The 16742-nt window shown below is 57.6% G+C and overlaps 1 protein-coding gene across 3 annotated transcripts in view; it reads left to right on the top strand.

Moving 5' to 3' along the window:
* The window catches only part of NISCH (nischarin), a 32008-nt gene extending 16962 nt beyond the window's left edge, over window positions 1-15046 (top strand). For 2 of the 3 annotated variants that reach the window (XM_055342875.1, XM_055342877.1), the window contains 11 exons: window positions 134-262; window positions 1409-1522; window positions 1853-1964; window positions 6246-6370; window positions 7549-7598; window positions 8478-9884; window positions 11057-11561; window positions 11951-12107; window positions 12633-12761; window positions 13252-13413; window positions 13815-15046. In XM_055342875.1, coding sequence (XP_055198850.1) covers window positions 134-262; window positions 1409-1522; window positions 1853-1964; window positions 6246-6370; window positions 7549-7598; window positions 8478-9884; window positions 11057-11561; window positions 11951-12107; window positions 12633-12761; window positions 13252-13413; window positions 13815-14425 — 3501 coding nt within the window. In that variant the 3' untranslated portion in view covers window positions 14426-15046. Of the gene's footprint in view, window positions 1-133; window positions 263-1408; window positions 1523-1852; window positions 1965-2569; window positions 3669-6245; window positions 6371-7548; window positions 7599-8477; window positions 9885-11056; window positions 11562-11950; window positions 12108-12632; window positions 12762-13251; window positions 13414-13814 lie in introns of those variants that run through there. The other variant, XM_055342878.1, reaches the window with a different exon arrangement.
* The last annotated feature ends 1696 nt before the right edge of the window (window positions 15047-16742 follow it).

Genomic DNA, 16742 nt, shown 5'->3' with positions numbered 1-16742 from the left:
GCTGCGCCTGGGAGTTGAGGACTTGAAAAAGGAACGGTAAGCTGACTTTCATTGAAAAGAGGCCATCAGACGTGTCGGCCTATTGCTGAAGCATTCGAGGATGAGATGAGGGAAAGGAACTTGTTTCTTGCAGATGGAGGAGGTCCGGAGCATCGGCAGCCTCCCGTGTCTGGAGCATGTGGCTCTGTTGAACAACCCCCTGAGCATCATTCCTGACTACCGCACCAAAGTGCTGGCTCAGTTCGGAGAGAGAGCCTCCGAGGTAAGCTGCTGGGGAAGTTCTGTTCTGTCTGAGAGACGGTCAGGTTGGAGTCTGGCTTCTCCCAGGCAGTGCTGGAGGTGGTGTCCCCTGTTCTGTGGCTGCCTGCTTTGGAACAACATCTGGCCCTGAAGGGCCTCTCAGTTCTGGGAAGTCTGCTGCCTCCCCAGGAAGAGGCTTCCCCGCCCCTTCTGTGGGGGCGCCAGCTGCCCTGGTTCCCGCTGGCTTCTCTCAAGTCATCTTCTGTCACGGCTTTGGGCCAGGAAGGCTCCCCACCAAACAGCAGGCACAGACCAAGGGTAGAGGGACTGTCTTCGGCTTGTAAGAGTCACCCTGTATTTTGTAGACTGTGGACCTTAAAGGGCTCGCCCACCTTTGCCAGTGTGGACCAGCCCAGCGTCTGCCACCTGCTGTGTGTGATCTGGCCACCTGCCACCATGTCAGCCTCACAGATCCTTAGCCGGACTTATCTGTCTTTTCAGTCTGAAGCAGGCCTCTCCTCTTTCTCCCCAAATCCCAGGCCAGAACATACGTGGGTGTTTGCATCCTCCCCCCTGACCACCCTCCTCGCCCCTTTGCAGCCCCCAAGTGCCCCTTTCTTCGCACCATCACTAAGACTGTGTTTACAAGACGTCCTCTCCTCTTTCTCTCCCCAGCTGCACAGTGTGGTGTCAGCTCTTCTCCAGGCCCTTGGGACTGTCCTTTATGGACCACACCACCACCCCTCAGTGCTCGCTAGTCATAGCCTCCTCCTGTATTTGCAGATGGGGCTCCCCACCCTTCTGCCTGTTCCCCGTGCTTCTGCCCTCCCAGATCCTCAGCTCAGAGACCCTCCCTTTACTGATCTGAGTTTTTGCCATAATTGGGGGCTTGGTTCAGGTCACCGCCTTCTATCACTCTCAGTCACCCAAGAGGCCATCACAGTGGATCCTGCACCCCTTCTCAGAGAGGGACTCCCAAAAACAAACTGGGCAGTGTGGGATCTCCCGGGTCACTTCTGAGGGTGGTGAAGAGCTCACACGCCAGGGGGCAGAATGTCCCCTGGCCACCTGTGTCCTCTTAGGGCATGGCACACACCTCAGCAAGGTCCCTTCCACTCTGCTCCTATCATCAGCCCCTGTGCTGATGGCTGTTCTCTGAACTCTGTAGGTCTGTCTGGACAGCACAGCCACCACAGAGAAGGAGCTGGACACTGTGGAAGTGCTCAAAGCAATTCAGAAAGCCAAGGAGGTCAAGTCAAAGCTGAACAACCCAGAGAAGAAGGTGGGTCTTTGTGTGGGAGGCAACAGGAGTGATGGTGAAGAGCCAGCGAAGGGAAGAGCTGGCTTGCGGTGGTAACGGGACATGGAGCGCTCCGGGCCCCTATGTCCTGGCTGCATCCCACTCCCTTCACATCCTGGTTGTCCTCACCAATTCGAGGCCGGCAATTGGCAGCTCTGCCCCACGGGGTTGCTGTGGACTAGGCAGGGCCGCCTTCACCATCACCACACTTCTGAGAGGTGGGAGCTCCCCTCCTCCCCAGTGGCTGTGTCAGGATCTGTGTTTCCTGATCTTTCTCTCCTCCCCCGGGCTGACTTGAGCACTCCTCCTCAGATCAGTGAGGATTCCCGACTCTCAACGGCCCCCTGCATCCGATCCAGCGGCTCCCCTCCCAGCGTGGCTCCCACCTCTGCCTCCCTGCCCCAGCCCATCCTCTCCAACCAAGGTAATTGTGTATGTCTCACCATCTAGCAGAGTTGCACAGGTCCTGCCCAGGCCTCTAGGCTTGGCTTGGGGGAAGATGCCAGTACCTGTACCCTATAGGTTCAGACACAGGGAGGGCATGGTGCTGTCTATAGGCAGCAGCACCTCTTGGGGTGGCACAGAGTTGGGGGTGGCGGCTTGGTATCAGCTTTGTTGTTTACTTAGCAAGGGTCCCCAGTTGTCCTGAATCCCACATCCAGTTCCTGTAGGATCCCATGGGTTTCTAATGGGGCCCCAAGGCTACCCTTGGAACAGACTCGGGGCTGCTGTTCATAAAGACCCTGTTCCCCCACAGGCAGCATGGGCAGATTGGCTCCTAACTAATGGGACGCCAGGCCCAGTGACTTTCCTGAATCGGGCACCCTGACCCCTGTATAGGAAGTTTTTTTGCTTTTTTTTTTTTTTTTTTTATCATTGCCTTATTTCTGTGGTTCTTGCGGTGTGATCCAGCCCCAAAGTTCTGTGTGTGTGGGCCAAGATGGGCTGTCCGTGGACCCATGGAAGACCAGTTCCCTTTACCCGCCCACTGTCTTAGCGTTTTCAAAGGGCTTTCAACTCTGAACCCAGGCATCCTCGGAGATGAGTGAGTGAAGCAGGTCCCATGAGAGTGTCTGCTGGCCCGGCCCCTGCGGAAGAGGGGAGGGTGTGCCGTCCCGAGTGGAGCCGAGGCTCGGGACACACAGGAAAGAACGCCGCCCGCCCACCCGGGCTCCTGGAGACGCAGAACTTGGTGTGAGGTCTTGGGAAAACAGTTTGACCCTATGTTTCAAGAGCCAGAAAAACGTTCCCACCCCTTGACCTGGTAACCCCGCTGGTGGGGCTTTTATCTTAGTGGGATAAGTTAATGGGGAAGGGGGAGGTGAAATGCTCATTGCAACGTTATTTATGCAAACAAAACATGGGATGTGACAGGCATCAGATGATGCAAAGGAGATTGAGCCATGGTGCAGAATGCTCTGCCGCCATCACATCAGAGAGAGGGGGCCTGGGTAGGAAGAAAGGAGAAGTGCTCAGGTTAGGTCCGAAAGCCCATGGCTGGGCAGCACACCAAGGTCATGACCTTGAGGTCAGAGAAAGAACTCCTGAGAATGGAACGGTGGTGTTAGGGGCCAGAGGAATTGTCAATCTGCTTTTGTAACACTCGACTGAGAAATTTTGGTTTTATTTTTTTACATGAAAGGGGAGGGAGGTTTGTATCACTGCGAAGAAGCTTCCCTGCTGCCTTTCCTGCCGTCGGGCCAAAGCCCTCTTGGGGGCCACCACCGCGTGCTGCCCTGTCACAGCACCGGCCAGCCTACAGAGGAGCCATATGACTAGGCTTCCAGGGGACAGGGAGGTGCGACAGGTCCTCGAGGCCAGGAATCAGCTGGTTCTCAGCATTTGTTGACTCGGTGAATGAGTGAGTGTGTGGGTGAACAAGCAAGTGGAGAACCAGCTGCTAAAGCGCAGACCGTGGGTGGGGGAGATAAGGTGTCTGCCCCCAGAGCCGCTGCAGGCAGCCCCTGCTCGGGCAGGAAGGCCTCTGCCCCCTCCCCCACCGCCCCACTCCCAGGGATGTGCCACAGAGTGGCTCACTGTAGTCTGTTCCCCCCCCTTCCTGGCTACCAGACATTTAGACGTTGTCTCCAGATTTGCACCTCTTACGAATAAAACTGTAGTGGATGTCTTTGTGTGCACATCTCTTTCCTTTCTGTGAGAAACAACAGAATTCGGGCCCCATCTAGGCGCTCTGATGCCTCTCGTCTCATCCTCTGAGTGACCCTTCCTGACCACTTGTTTGTACAGTCCACGGTCCAGGAAGGAAGCAGAAAGACTGTCCCTGTCCACATTTCCTCAGTTCCAAACAGGGCGTGGGTGGGTAGTGGCAAGAAAACGTTTTTTTCTCACTAAGGTGGAGGAATCTGCAGATGGTGGTGTTCAGCCATGTGCTGTACCCAACCAGGGTCTTGCCTGGATGGACCAGGATTTCTCCTTCAGGGAGCAGCTGTGCTCCCAGCCCACTCCCACCTGTGAGGCAGGCAGACATACTTGTGAATAAAGTGGGTGCTTTCCAGTTAACACCAGGCCTCTGGTTATCTCAGGAGCTGGTAGCCAGCTTGTTGGAGCCCTGGAGGATTGTGACCAGTAGGGGCTGACGGATGAAATGCCAGAGTTGACTCTTCCACCAGGTCCATAGAGAAGTGCTTAGGAGCAGGCACCCGGGAGGGAGGCAGCTCAGTTTGCATCCCAGCTTCCCTGGCCACGTGCCTTCAAGCAACTTACAGCCTCTCCGAAATCCTGTTCTCTCAACTGTAAAGTGGATACACCCTACTTCATCGATTCTAAGATGCACCCGTTTCCACCCTGTGACTTCCCTGAAATTGAGATGCGTCTTTGAGTCAGTGGCGTCTCATAGTCGCTGTCAGCCAGCTGGTATTCGTGATGGAGTCGTGTGAAAGCCTTCCGTGGACACCTGCTAAGACCAAGATGGCACCCCATCCAACGCATCTTAGATTTGATGAACTGTGGTAAATAATGAGAGGCATGCATGAGCTGATGCTGGGGAAGCGCTTAACACTGCTCCTGGCTCATCAGGAATGGTCAGTGAGGGCTTCCCTTTCTTGTGTTCTTTGTGGGGGTTTCCAGATGACCAGGACGGTGCCCCTAAAGAACCTGGAGCCTCTTGGGGAGGTGAGCTTATATGCCCAAAGGAGAACAGGGCAGGATGACCTGGGGGTGTTTGTAGAAGAGAGAGGCAGGTCTAGAGCAGAGAGAGCTTTGTAGTGGTGATAGGTGAGGTGAACCTCAAAGGATGGTAGGATCTGAGCATGTGAGGGAGGAGGGGGGTGGACTCCAGGAGAGAGCAGTGTGCTTTGTGCATGGCTGTGTGCTTGCCGCCTTCCTGCCTGTGCATAGCTTCTGCTGCTTTTGCTCGGGGGCTGGGGTGGCAGCAGGCAGAGGCATCTAGGCTTGGGCTGTTGGCTTGGCTGGCTCATGGGCAGAGGACCTGGGCTGCATGAGTTGTCCTGCCCCGGGCGGGCGGGGGAGGGAGCGCGGCTGAGCTGGACAGGGGTCTGTGACTTCTGGAGCTCAACCATTTCACTGAGCCACAGTGACTGGCAGCAAAACCAGGCAAGCGCTGGGCTCCCTTCAAACCTCTTTGAAACTGAGGGTTGATTTTCAGTGTTCTCCCAGCTATCTACACTTAACAAAAGGTTTTTTTTAAAAAATCTTTACCCTCCACCACTGTGGAAAACGTCCAGAGTGAAATAATAGGCCTGGACATGCTATCCTCATAAAACAGCCTCAGCGGGATTTAAGAACGCTCTTGTTTCTGGGGTGCATGAGTCACTGCGCTGTCCATGGAGGTGGCCCAGGGGAGGGTCAGTGGGGAGCGTCGTGCGGAAAGCAGGCCATGGGTGCCGAGCACGGTTTGTCCTTGCCAGCCTCGGAGAAAAACAGCCTGCAAGAAGGCCCGGCCTTCCGAGTGAGGGGTCCCAAGCCCTTGCATGTCTGTGAAATTCACAGAAATGTTCTATTGGTGGGATTGCCAAGTTTAGTCAAGTTCCTAGAAAGAGGTTCCAGGAGTGAACACGTTGAAGGCTCTTGATGGACATACTGCCAAACTGCTCTCCCAGCCGGCAGGCCAGCTCGTGCCCCACTGCCCGCCTCTGCCCCGTCAGGCCAAGTCCAGGCCAGGCTGACAGACCTTTGCCAAAGTGAGACAAAACCAAGGTCTTGTTTCAGCTTGCCCTTCTGGGGTTCCTTTTGGGGGTGTGCCTCACTTCTGGTGTTCTTTCTGGTGGCCATTCCTTTGTGAGATATCTGTTCATCCTTGCAGTCTCCTAATGGGGTTTCCAGCCCCTGCTCCCCATTCTTGTTATCTGGAAGAGCCTTTTATAGATCAAAGACAAATGTCTTTGTTAAGTATCACAAGTACTTTTTTTCTCATTTCATTTTGATTTATCTTAGGTTCTTTTTTTTTTTTTTTTAACAGAACTTTGGTTGTTATGTAGTCGTACATATCGATTTCTTCCTTTGGATTTAGGTTTAGAAAGTCTGTCCCTGCTCTGAAATTAGATAATCAGTCATTTATCCTTCGAGTTTAAGATTTCCATTTTTAATGTTTCTTTCTGTGACCTTGTGGTTGGGTTAGGGAGTCTGACAAGGCCCTCAGTCATGCCGGTAGCCTGAGGGTCCAGCCCTGATTGTTGAATGGCTACTCTCCCTACCTGCCCTGCCTGCCCACCCCTGGTCTCTCCAGGTATCATGTTCGTTCAAGAGGAGGCCCTGGCCAGCAGCCTCTCCTCCACCGACAGTCTGACTCCCGAGGACCGGCCCATTGCCCGGGGATGTTCTGATTCCTTAGAGTCCATCCCTTCAGGACAGGTAATACCCTCCTCCTACTTTTGGGGATTGCTTATTTCTCTGGATCAACTGTTCTGCCTGGGGCTGTCCAGAAGTAGGACCTGCCTGGAAGGTAGAGGTGGTGTGGCTGGAGTTGGGGGCAGATGCTGCCATTGCTTGGTGCACTCTGCTTTGTGATGAGCAGTTTGTATTCCCTGTCTGTTCCTCTGTCTGTCCATCTCTTTGTGTGTGTGTCTCTGTCTGTCTCTCGGGGCTAATAGGAACAGGCAGTTCTCTCACTAGGCCCTGGAGGGCCAAAGCCAGTAGATGGTCTTTAGCCCCTATGAGTGGACTGTCCTGGGAAAGGCAGTTCAGAAAGCCCTAGGTGGGGATTGTTTGGGTCCCACACCCATCAGGAAGAGTTTGTCCACCATTGCCTGGCACACTGGGCTTTTCTGCTCACTCCTGCATGTTACCCTAGTAGTCTGGGGCACATGATGACTCCAGCATCTTCTCTGTGGCTGCTGCTAAGGGTTCTGGAGCTTCTCCCTCTGTCTTGGGAAGAGAGGAGGAAGGCAAGTGTGATAGGATCTCATGTGTGGGGCTTCTCCCTGGTACCTGGGCCTCCATCCAGCCCTGACCAGTAGTCCAGGGTCATGGCCCTGTGACCCTGGGCAGTTTGCACAGTCCTCGTTCTGTCCCAGTACTCCTTGGCACTCGTCCTTTCACTCTCCCCAGGGTCACACAATAGGAGGTTCCCAGCTCCTAGGTCCTCTGCACTGCCCGGAGACCACTGGGAGGGCCTTGCCAGGTGCTACATAGCCTCAGCTCACAGAGTCCTCTGTGGGCCAGTTGCCACATTGATAGGCTGTCCATGCGGACCCACTGCGGTGGCATGAGGACTCAGATGCCAGACCTAGAGGCACATGCTAAGCTGCAGCATGGCAGGAGGCTCTGGCCCAGGTCTGGGGGCACGGCTGGTGTCAGACAGACATAGGTGGGAATCTCAGCCCTGCCATGCACTGCTGTGTAACTGGGTGAGTCTCTCTCTGCCTTTCTGGGCTCCAGAATCTGTCCTCAAGAGAAACATGGGGATGGTAAGGAGCTTCTCGTAGGGTGGTGAAATGGGGAAGGGTGCCTGGGTCAGGGTCCAGCACCCAGTAAATGCCAGGGACTGGCTGCAGCAAATAGGGGACTCACCACATGTCCTTCTCTGTCAGGCACCTTCTGATGATTTACCGGACATGCCAGGAGCTGTTGGTGGTGTGAGGTAAGGAAGAGGTTAAGAAGGCATTCTAGGCCTTCTGCACATGCCCAGCTGTGGACCAGTGGGAACCAGTTGGATTTTGTTAACAATCTGTTCATAGAAGTTCTTCAGAGATATTTCTTCCTTTAAATAAACAGGAACGAGGTGGGTTCTGGTCTGTTTCCAAATTCTGATCCCTGAAGTTTGCTTGACGCGTTATCCCATACCAGGGGTCAGCAGATCAAGGCCAGTTTGGCCAACAGGCTTATTTTGTACAGCCTGTGGGCTGAGATTGATTGTTAAATTCTTAAAGCACTGTTAAAAAAAAATTATGTGGATGGGCTTCCCGAAAACTGTTCACTCTCTGACTTTTTATAGAAGTTTTCCAACCCTGCTCTATATGTGCTTTTTCACGGAGGGGAGCAGTGGCCAAGAGGAGCTAGAATTTAAATGTGAAAGTCCTAAGACCCACCTAGCTGACCCCCTGACTCCCATCCCAGAGGCCACTGGGTGCTCCTGAAGGGAACCATTGTCAACAAGTGACTTCATGCCCTTGAGCTCTCATTCCCTTGGGAGTTAAAGCCAGCCTCTGAGTGACTGAGAAGTCTTGTGGTGCTTTTGTTGGGAGAGCCCGTGTGGTGTGGGTACAACAGTGCTGAATGCCTGTGGCCTGAGCCCTGGGAATGTAGACTTGCACTGAGCCGGCAGTCCCAGCAGTCCCAGCCCTCCAGTGTCTTGGCTCCCCACTTGGGCACTTATCAAGGACATGGGCTGAGCTGTTTCGAAGGCTTGGGAGACCCTCGTGTTGTTCTGTCGAGGCCAGGGTGCAGCGGCAGGCTTTGCCTGTGGGCAGTAGGGATAGTCCAGCCCAGAATGCCATTGACCTGGCCTCTCCTCACACAGCCCGGAGCATGCAGAGCCGGAGGTCCAGGTGGTGCCCGGATCTGGCCAGATCATCTTCCTGCCCTTCACCTGTATTGGCTACACAGCCACCAACCAGGACTTCATCCAGCGCCTGAGCACACTCATCCGGCAGGCCATTGAGCGGCAGCTGCCCGCCTGGATAGAGGCTGCCAACCAGCGGGAGGAGGGTCAGGGCGAGCAGGGCGAGGATGACGACGATGATGAGGAGGATGCCGCTGAGAACCGCTACTTTGAAATGGGGCCCCCTGATGTAGAGGAAGAGGAGGAGGGTGGCCGGGGGGAGGAAGAGGAGGAGGAGGAGGAGGAGGAGGAGGAGGAAGGCGAGGAGGAGCGCCTGGCCTTGGAGTGGGCCCTGGGTGCAGATGAGGACTTCCTGCTGGAGCACATCCGCATCCTGAAGGTGCTCTGGTGCTTCCTGATCCACGTGCAGGGCAGCATCCGCCAGTTCGCCGCCTGCCTCGTGCTCACTGACTTCGGCATCGCTGTCTTCGAGATCCCGCACCAAGAATCAAGGGGCAGCAGCCAGCACATCCTCTCGTCCCTACGCTTCGTCTTCTGCTTCCCCCACGGTGACCTCACCGAGTTCGGCTTCCTCATGCCGGAACTGTGCCTGGTGCTGAAGGTGCGGCACAGCGAGAACACACTGTTCATCATCGCCGACGCCGCCAACCTGCACGAGTTCCATGCCGACCTGCGCTCGTGCTTTGCGCCGCAGCACATGGCCATGCTGTGCAGCCCTGTGCTCTACGGTAGCCACACCAGCCTACAGGAGTTCCTCCGCCAACTGCTCACCTTCTACAAGGTGGCGGGTGGCTGCCAGGAGCGCAGCCAGGGTTGCTTCCCCGTCTACCTGGTCTACAGCGACAAGCGCATGGTGCAGACTGCCGCCGGGGACTACTCGGGCAACATTGAGTGGGCCAGCTGCACCCTCTGCTCGGCCGTGCGGCGCTCCTGCTGTGCGCCCTCTGAGGCCGTCAAGTCCGCCGCTATCCCCTACTGGCTGCTGCTCACACCCCAGCACCTCAATGTCATCAAGGCCGACTTCAATCCCATGCCCAACCGTGGCACCCACAACTGCCGCAACCGCAACAGCTTCAAGCTCAGCCGAGTGCCGCTGTCCACGGTGCTGCTGGACCCCACACGCAGCTGTACCCAGCCACGGGGCGCCTTCGCGGACGGCCACGTGCTGGAGCTGCTCGTGGGCTACCGCTTTGTCACTGCCATCTTTGTGCTGCCCCATGAGAAGTTCCACTTCCTGCGTATCTACAACCAGCTACGGGCCTCATTGCAGGACCTGAAGACTGTAGTCATTGCCAAGACCCCTGCGACTGGGGCCCGGTCCCAGAGCCCCCTCGTGGAAGGCCAACCTCCCGAGGACAGGGCCAGGTGAGACAGTGCAAGCTCTTGGCAGGGGGATGGGGGGGGGCATGTGTGAGCCAGGGTGGGCCTGGCTCCTCTGCTCCTTCTGACCAGCGTCAGCATTGCCCTTGGCTCCCTGTGACACCCTATGACAAGCCTTACTCTGGTGGTGAGCCATGTACCCCTTTTCAGGAAAAACTGGGTCATTAAGGGGCTTTCTCTTTGCATGTAATTCTATGAGTGCCTTCCAGAATCACTTGTTGGCAGAGAGTAGCAAGGTCTGAGGTCTGAGTTTGAGCTGGGCAGTTCTCTGGTTCAAAGCTCCTTTCCTTCTTGCAGCAGGGGAGACAGAGAAGGAAGTAGTGGTAGTCTTGTCCTGTTCTTCCTCCCTCTGCCTGGCTTCCCCTTGGCTCCCTCCCTGGGTTTCCCTCGGGGCCATCTGGAGCTGAGGCTAGAGGGAGGCCTATGAGCAGCCATGCCCATATTATCCTCAGCTCACCCCCACCCAAGACTCCAGAGGGGCCTCATGCCCTGGAGGGTGCTCCTTCATCTGTTGGTCCTCCTGTCCTCTGAGATACAGCCTTACTTTCTCTTCTGTCCTTGGAACCAGTGGAGACACTGTCCTCACCCCAGTGTCTCAAGCCTTCTGCTCTGATCTCAGCTCCCGAAACTGGTGTTTCCAGGGGGCTCCCAAACTCTCCCTGGATGAATCAGGTCCCTTTCTTGGGCCCAGCTCAAGTCCCATGCCCTCCATAGAGATGCCATCAGGTCTCGAGGTGCTGGAGAGCAGCTTCTGCCCAAGGCACCCCACCCCTCTGTGCTGAGGCCTCAAGGGGTGACACCTTGCCTCCATTTCCTTGCTGTCCCCAAGCCTGGCTAGAACTTGCCCACAATGGGGACTGCATGCAGAAAACGGACACCCTTCTTTATCCCAGCAGGCACATCTTTGTGCCAACCCTGGGGTACCACACTGCCTGTCTTTCCTCTGACTGCCCATCATCTTCTAAGAGGGAGGGCCTGGCACTTTCCCTTTGTTCTGTCTGCCTGTAGGGAACCTTGAGATGATGAAATCTCCAGAGGACCCCAGACTTGGCAGTTGGTACATGTGTTTCATCACCCTCTGAGGTTGTATGTGATGTGACTCTCCACTTGGGGTCCCTCTGCTAACACAATATTTCTTGGGGGATTGGGATATGTAGCAATGACCAGCATCCTCAGGAGGTCCTAGTAGAGGCTCCAGCTCCAATGCCAGCAGAGGCTCTAGCCCCAGCCACAGCAGAGGCTCCAGCCCCAGCAGAAGTTCCAGCTCCAGTCCCAGTGCCAGCAGAGGCTCCAGCTCCAGTCCCAGTGCCAGCAGAAGCACCAGCCCTGGCTCTGGCCTCAATGGAGGTCCCAGCCCCGGCCCTGGAAGAGGCTGTGGGCCCAGCAAAGGCCTCAGGCCCAGTGGAGGGCCTGCTTCCAGATTTGGCCCCAACAATGGCCTTGGCCTCAGAGGAGACCCCAGCAGACACCTCAGCCCCAGCCCCAGCCGAGCCTCTGGTGCAAGCGGAGGCCCCTGCTCATTACCCAAGTGAGCACCTGATCCGCTCCACGTCGGAGGAGAATCAGATCCCCTCACACCTGCCTGCCTGCCCATCACTCCGTCACATCGCCAGCCTACGGGGGAGCACCATCATCGAGCTCTTTCACAGCAGCATTGCCGAGGTAGTGGCACTAGAGCTGGGCTCGCTCACTAGCACTCATATGGAGAAAGGTAGCACAGTCAGGGGAGGGAGATCCTGTCACGCCCTCACACTATGGCCACTCCTAGCCTTGGGCCCCAGACACACCCTGCCCCACACCCATCTCTCACCCTTCGGTTCTTCTCTGCTTCCAAGTTCATAAATTGAGCAGATGCAGTGAGGGTCCTGTGTCTCCTCAGCAACGACTATGGGCATGTCAGGGATGTGCAAGTCATCAGGGCAGTGGGGCTGATGGGAGGGAGGGTGTACCCTGTCCAGGGCTCTGTTCTCAGGCAGGCACAGCCCAGAAGAGAGTTGTGTGCCTCTGGCACTGCTTGGCTCCGGGCCCAGACCTAGCCCTTCTGTGTCCAGGTTGAAAACGAGGAGCTGAGGCACCTCATGTGGTCCTCAGTGGTGTTCTATCAGACCCCGGGGCTGGAGGTGACCGCCTGCGTGCTGCTCTCGACCAAGGCTGTGTACTTCGTGCTGCATGATGGCCTCCGCCGCTACTTCTCAGAGCCGCTGCAGGGTAGGCACCAGGGCCCGCTGGCACCCGAGAGCTCAGAGCATGTTCCCGAGGAGACAGGCCAGGCTCTGTCCTAGAGCCAGCTCTGTGGCCTTAGGCAGCAGGATTTGGCTGTGCTGTACCGAGCCTTCCTTGTCTGAGGAAGGGGGCTGATAGCCACACTCTCTCCTGGAGCTCTCATGAGAGACCTAAGGCCAGCACATGAGTCAGGACCTGGCTAGGGGCCCAGGCACTGGTTCTAACGAGGAGGGGTTGGCAGCCTCTGTTCAGTGGGACTCCAGTGGGAGACCTTAGCCAGCGGCCTGTCAGGGGCCCTCAGTCCTGCGCTGAGCCTGGCAATCAATGCCCCTAGAATGCATTGCCAGTGAGGCCTCATGTGCATGGAGGTGGGGGCGGCTCCTTGCCAGGCCTCAGGAGGCCAGGCTGGCCAAGGGGCCCCTTCCCTGCTGGACAGAGCTGCGTACCTGGGACCCTCGTGCTCTCCTGGCAGAGCCAGCACCACACATGGTTCCTGTCTTTCCACTGTAGATTTCTGGCATCAGAAGAACACTGACTACAACAACAGTCCCTTCCACATCTCCCAGTGCTTTGTTTTAAAGCTCAGCGACTTGCAGGCTGTCAATGTTGGGCTTTTCGACCAGTATTTCCGGCTGACGGGTGAGTGGCTGCTGTGCTTTGTCCTATTTTGGGTGAAGGCCGGTGTCACCAGTGGGCTCCCACCGTCCGTATGTGGGTGCGTTATCACAGGCTGAGTTATCTCTGCTCACAAGCCTGATCACCGGCACGGGAGGAAGCAGCTTCAGGAACTGCTGAGGGTGCAGAACCCCCCACCCCCCAGGGCTCGATGCAAGGCAGGACAGAGGCGGCCAAGTGCCCGGCGGGCAGGGAGAGTGGGCCCAGGGCTCACGGGCAGGATGTTTCTGACTCACACTTCCTGAAGAGAGAAAGCTAAGCTTTTTCCCTAATGCCTCTGCATCCCCTTCCAGAAAAATGTCACAGCCCTTCCGGCCCGAGAAATAGCTATCTCCCCAGGTCCCGTGATGCTTTCCCACGTGGGTCCTCCTGGGCCCGGCTCTGGTCTCCAGGGCCCAGGGATGGGGTGGGGGAGAGGCGGCCTACCACTGTGACCAGCTCCCTTCTCCCCCAGGCTCCTCCCCAGTGCAGGTGGTCACCTGCTTAACACGGGACAGCTACCTGACACACTGCTTCCTCCAGCACCTCATGGCTGTGCTCTCCTCACTAGAGCGCACACCCTCACCTGAGCCTGTCGACAAGGACTTCTACTCTGAGTTTGGGAACAAGACCACAGGTACCCCCCACCTGGCTCAGGCTGCAGACAGACCACCTGGGCTGTTGTAGTGGGCCCCCCTCCTTCCCGATCCCAGGGGCCACAGCAGGCCCCAGAACCCCTTCTGCATTTCTTATTGTTTCTCTTTCCTGCTTAACCAGCTTGGGTTTTGCGTGTGCTTTTCCATGGCAGAGCCTTTAATCCCAGCAAACCCTCAGCCACCCAGCAGATGCACCTCAAGTGTCTGCTCTGAGCTGCTGTCACATGGGTCTCTGCCCGAGCACAGGGTCCTGGAGTGCTCTCCTGCCTTGGCCAGCCCCTTAGCCTGCCATCGCGGGTGGCTCAGGGTCACTGATTCTCTGGGCCCCAGTGCCGGCCAGGCTGGGCTGGGCTACAACCCTGGTGGGCGTCCCTCTCTGCAGGGAAGCTGGAAAACTATGAGCTGATCCACTCGAGCCGCGTTAAGTTCACCTACCCCAGTGAGGAGGAGATCGGGGACCTGACATTCACTGTGGCCCAGAAGATGGCTGACCCAGAGAAGGCGCCGTCCCTCAGCATCCTGCTGTATGTGCAGGCCTTCCAGGTGGGCACCCCGCCCCCGGGGCGCTGCAGGGGCATGCTGCGCCCCAAGACACTCCTACTCACCAGCGCTGACATCTTCCTCCTGGATGAGGACTTTGTCCACTACCCGCTGCCCGACTTTGCCAAAGAGCCACCGCAGAGAGACCGGTACCGGCTGGACGACGGCCGCCGCGTCCGTGACCTGGACCGCGTGCTCATGGGCTACCAGACCTACCCACAGGCCCTTACCCTCGTCTTTGACGATGTGCAGGGCCATGACCTCATGGGCAGCGTCACCCTGGACCACTTTGGGGAGGTGCCAGGCGGCCCTGCCAGAGCCGGCCAGGGCCGTGAGGTCCAGTGGCAGGTGTTTATTCCCAGTGCCGAGAGCCGTGAGAAGCTCATCTCGCTGTTGGCTCGCCAGTGGGAGGCCCTGTGCGGCCGCGAGCTGCCTGTCGAGCTCACTGGCTAGCCCAGACCGCAGTGGGCCCTTGCCACCCGCAGTGTCTGGCCCTGTGTCCTCTCGGGACAGGAAGCAGGCTTTCTCTGTTCTTTTTAAAGTGATTCTCCCCCCTCTTTGGCTACCTTCATTGGACCGTCCTTGTGGAGAATGTGAACATATGTGTTCAGTGACTTCTTTCCAGTACTGGGAGTGAAAGTGCCAGCCACCTCCAGGACTTCTGTGGCCATCAGCCTCCCACGGGTCGGTTGCCTGCCCCTGGTGCCGTGTGGCCAGCACACCAGTGTCGTGTCTTCTGTTGTGGGACTGTTATTAACACGTGGCACTGTGGGTCTGATTTACTCTTCTGTGTGTCCTTCCCTGAAGTGTCTTGTCCAGTCATGTGCTGTCATTGTGGGCGTTCGCTGCTAATCGTGAAACTGGTAGCAAAATGCACATCAGAAGCTCCGCCTCGTGCAGTTTTCCAAAGTGGAGACCTCTCCTGGCCCAGCCAAGTGGGAGAGCCCCTTGGGGGCAGGAGTCCCCAGGTCTTGGGGCTGAAAGGGGTGGTGGCAGGGGACCTAGAGCTGCCAGCACCGAGTGTGATTCCTGTTGCCTGTTTCCTCTATTCCAATAAAGCAGAGTTTGACACAGTCTGGGTCTTTTAGTTCAAGGATTATTGGGTCTCAGCAGGGCACCAGCCCAGGGCAAGGTTGGGGTGAGGGAGAGAGTACCCTGGGGAAGTGGGAAGGTGCACTCCTGGGGGCAAGGTGGGGAAAGAAAGGAGGGAGGAGGGCACGGAGGGCAGAGGAGTGGCTCTGCCAGGTGGTGCTGGTGGGGTGGCACTGGAGTGCTGGCACAGGGGAGGTGTGAGGGGACCCTTTGACAGGGCCGTGCTGGGCTGGGACTCAACCCCAAGCCTCAGGGCACGTGCAGCACACTGGCTCACTGGCTTTCTGCCTCTTGCATTTCTGGAATGTCACACCCTGGCCCAGCCCCAGCTGAAGCTGCAGGCTGTTCTGAGTGGGGTTGTGTAGGGTGGGGTCTTGGGGCATCTCACCAAGAGGACTCACTGTGGGGGGGGTGTCCCTGGGTGGTGGATAGCGTGTTTGTGTTCTCAGAGACATGAGGGCTGCCTCAGGGAACCCTGCCAAACTAGGACCTGGGATTTCTTTGGGAGCCAGCCCTGTGTTCCACCCTTCCTCATTTCATTTTGACCCCCAGAGCGTGGGGGGGGGGAGCCCGAAGCCCACTTGTCTCTGCCATCCTGGCCCAATCAGGAGGGTCAGGTCCCCAAGGCCCTGGGGCTGTTTGGGCCAGGCAGCACTGCAGAAGAGGTGACTGGAGGGTGGCCAGCCCCGCTCCCAGCCCACTGCTCCCATTCTCCCTCGGTGCCAGCAGTGGGGCCTGGAGACCCATCACCCTCAGGAAGGCCGCCAAGGGGACAGGGAGCCACCGAGCGGAGGTGAGAGTGGGTGAGAGACCAGCTTTCAGAGACCAGCTCAACGGCCCCTCGAGCCAGCGGGGCGAGAAAGGCTGCTGAGGAAGAGGAAGAGGGGCAACAAGCTCCGCCCTACCAGGCTTCTATGGAAGACCTTTACCAATGGCCGCCTGCTGCTCTCCATCTGTTGTGTGTCTGCGGGGATGGTGGTGACCGGAGGCAGGGTCCACTACCCGGCCCCGTGGGCCAACAAGGCAGCTGCCCCCTGCCCGGGTCCCTGAGGACGGGACCGCTGTGTGCACGCGGGGCCTCCACAGGCAGCAGCCCTCACCTATTGAGGAGGGAGCTATGCACCGACTAGCGAGAGGCCCTAGGCAAGTTCCTGAGTGCCCGTGAGCCTCGTCTGCCACTGGTGACTGAGAGGTAAAGGAAACCCGCCTCCCTTCGTGCACCCCGCAAACCCGCCCGGAGCACCTGCTGGGTGCAGCAGCCCGACGCCACCCCTGCCCTCCCATAGCTGACGTTCCAGCAGGGAACAGAGTGAACAAAATAAACAGCATCAGCTGGTAGCTGGTGCTGGGAGGTGATAACAGCTGGTGACCCCTGACCTGAGGCTGACCCCAGGGTAAGTCCCTGTGAGAGGGTTTGGGGGCAAAGCAACAGGTCAGGGGAGTGGAGAGGCGCGGCCAGAGCAGGGGAGGTCAGGCTAGTCTGGCACGGAGCGGTGTGGGGTGCGGTGGGAAGCCAGCAAGGCCCTCGCGGAGAGAAGGGGCTACAGGGGTCGGGTGAGCCAAGGTTCATCTGATGTCCTGTTGACGCCCACGGCTGCTCTCGGCAATGGAAAGGTCTGGAGGCAGGCAGACCTGATTGGGGGCTGCCCTCCCCCACCTGCCAGGGTCCCCCACCCCC

The sequence above is a fragment of the Nyctereutes procyonoides genome, unplaced genomic scaffold (genome assembly GCF_905146905.1).
Source record: "Nyctereutes procyonoides isolate TBG_1078 unplaced genomic scaffold, NYPRO_anot_genome, whole genome shotgun sequence".
Classification (NCBI taxonomy): Eukaryota; Metazoa; Chordata; class Mammalia; order Carnivora; family Canidae; genus Nyctereutes; species Nyctereutes procyonoides.
Note: the sequence above shows the minus strand (reverse complement) of the source record. Positions and strands in the feature narration are given on the sequence as shown.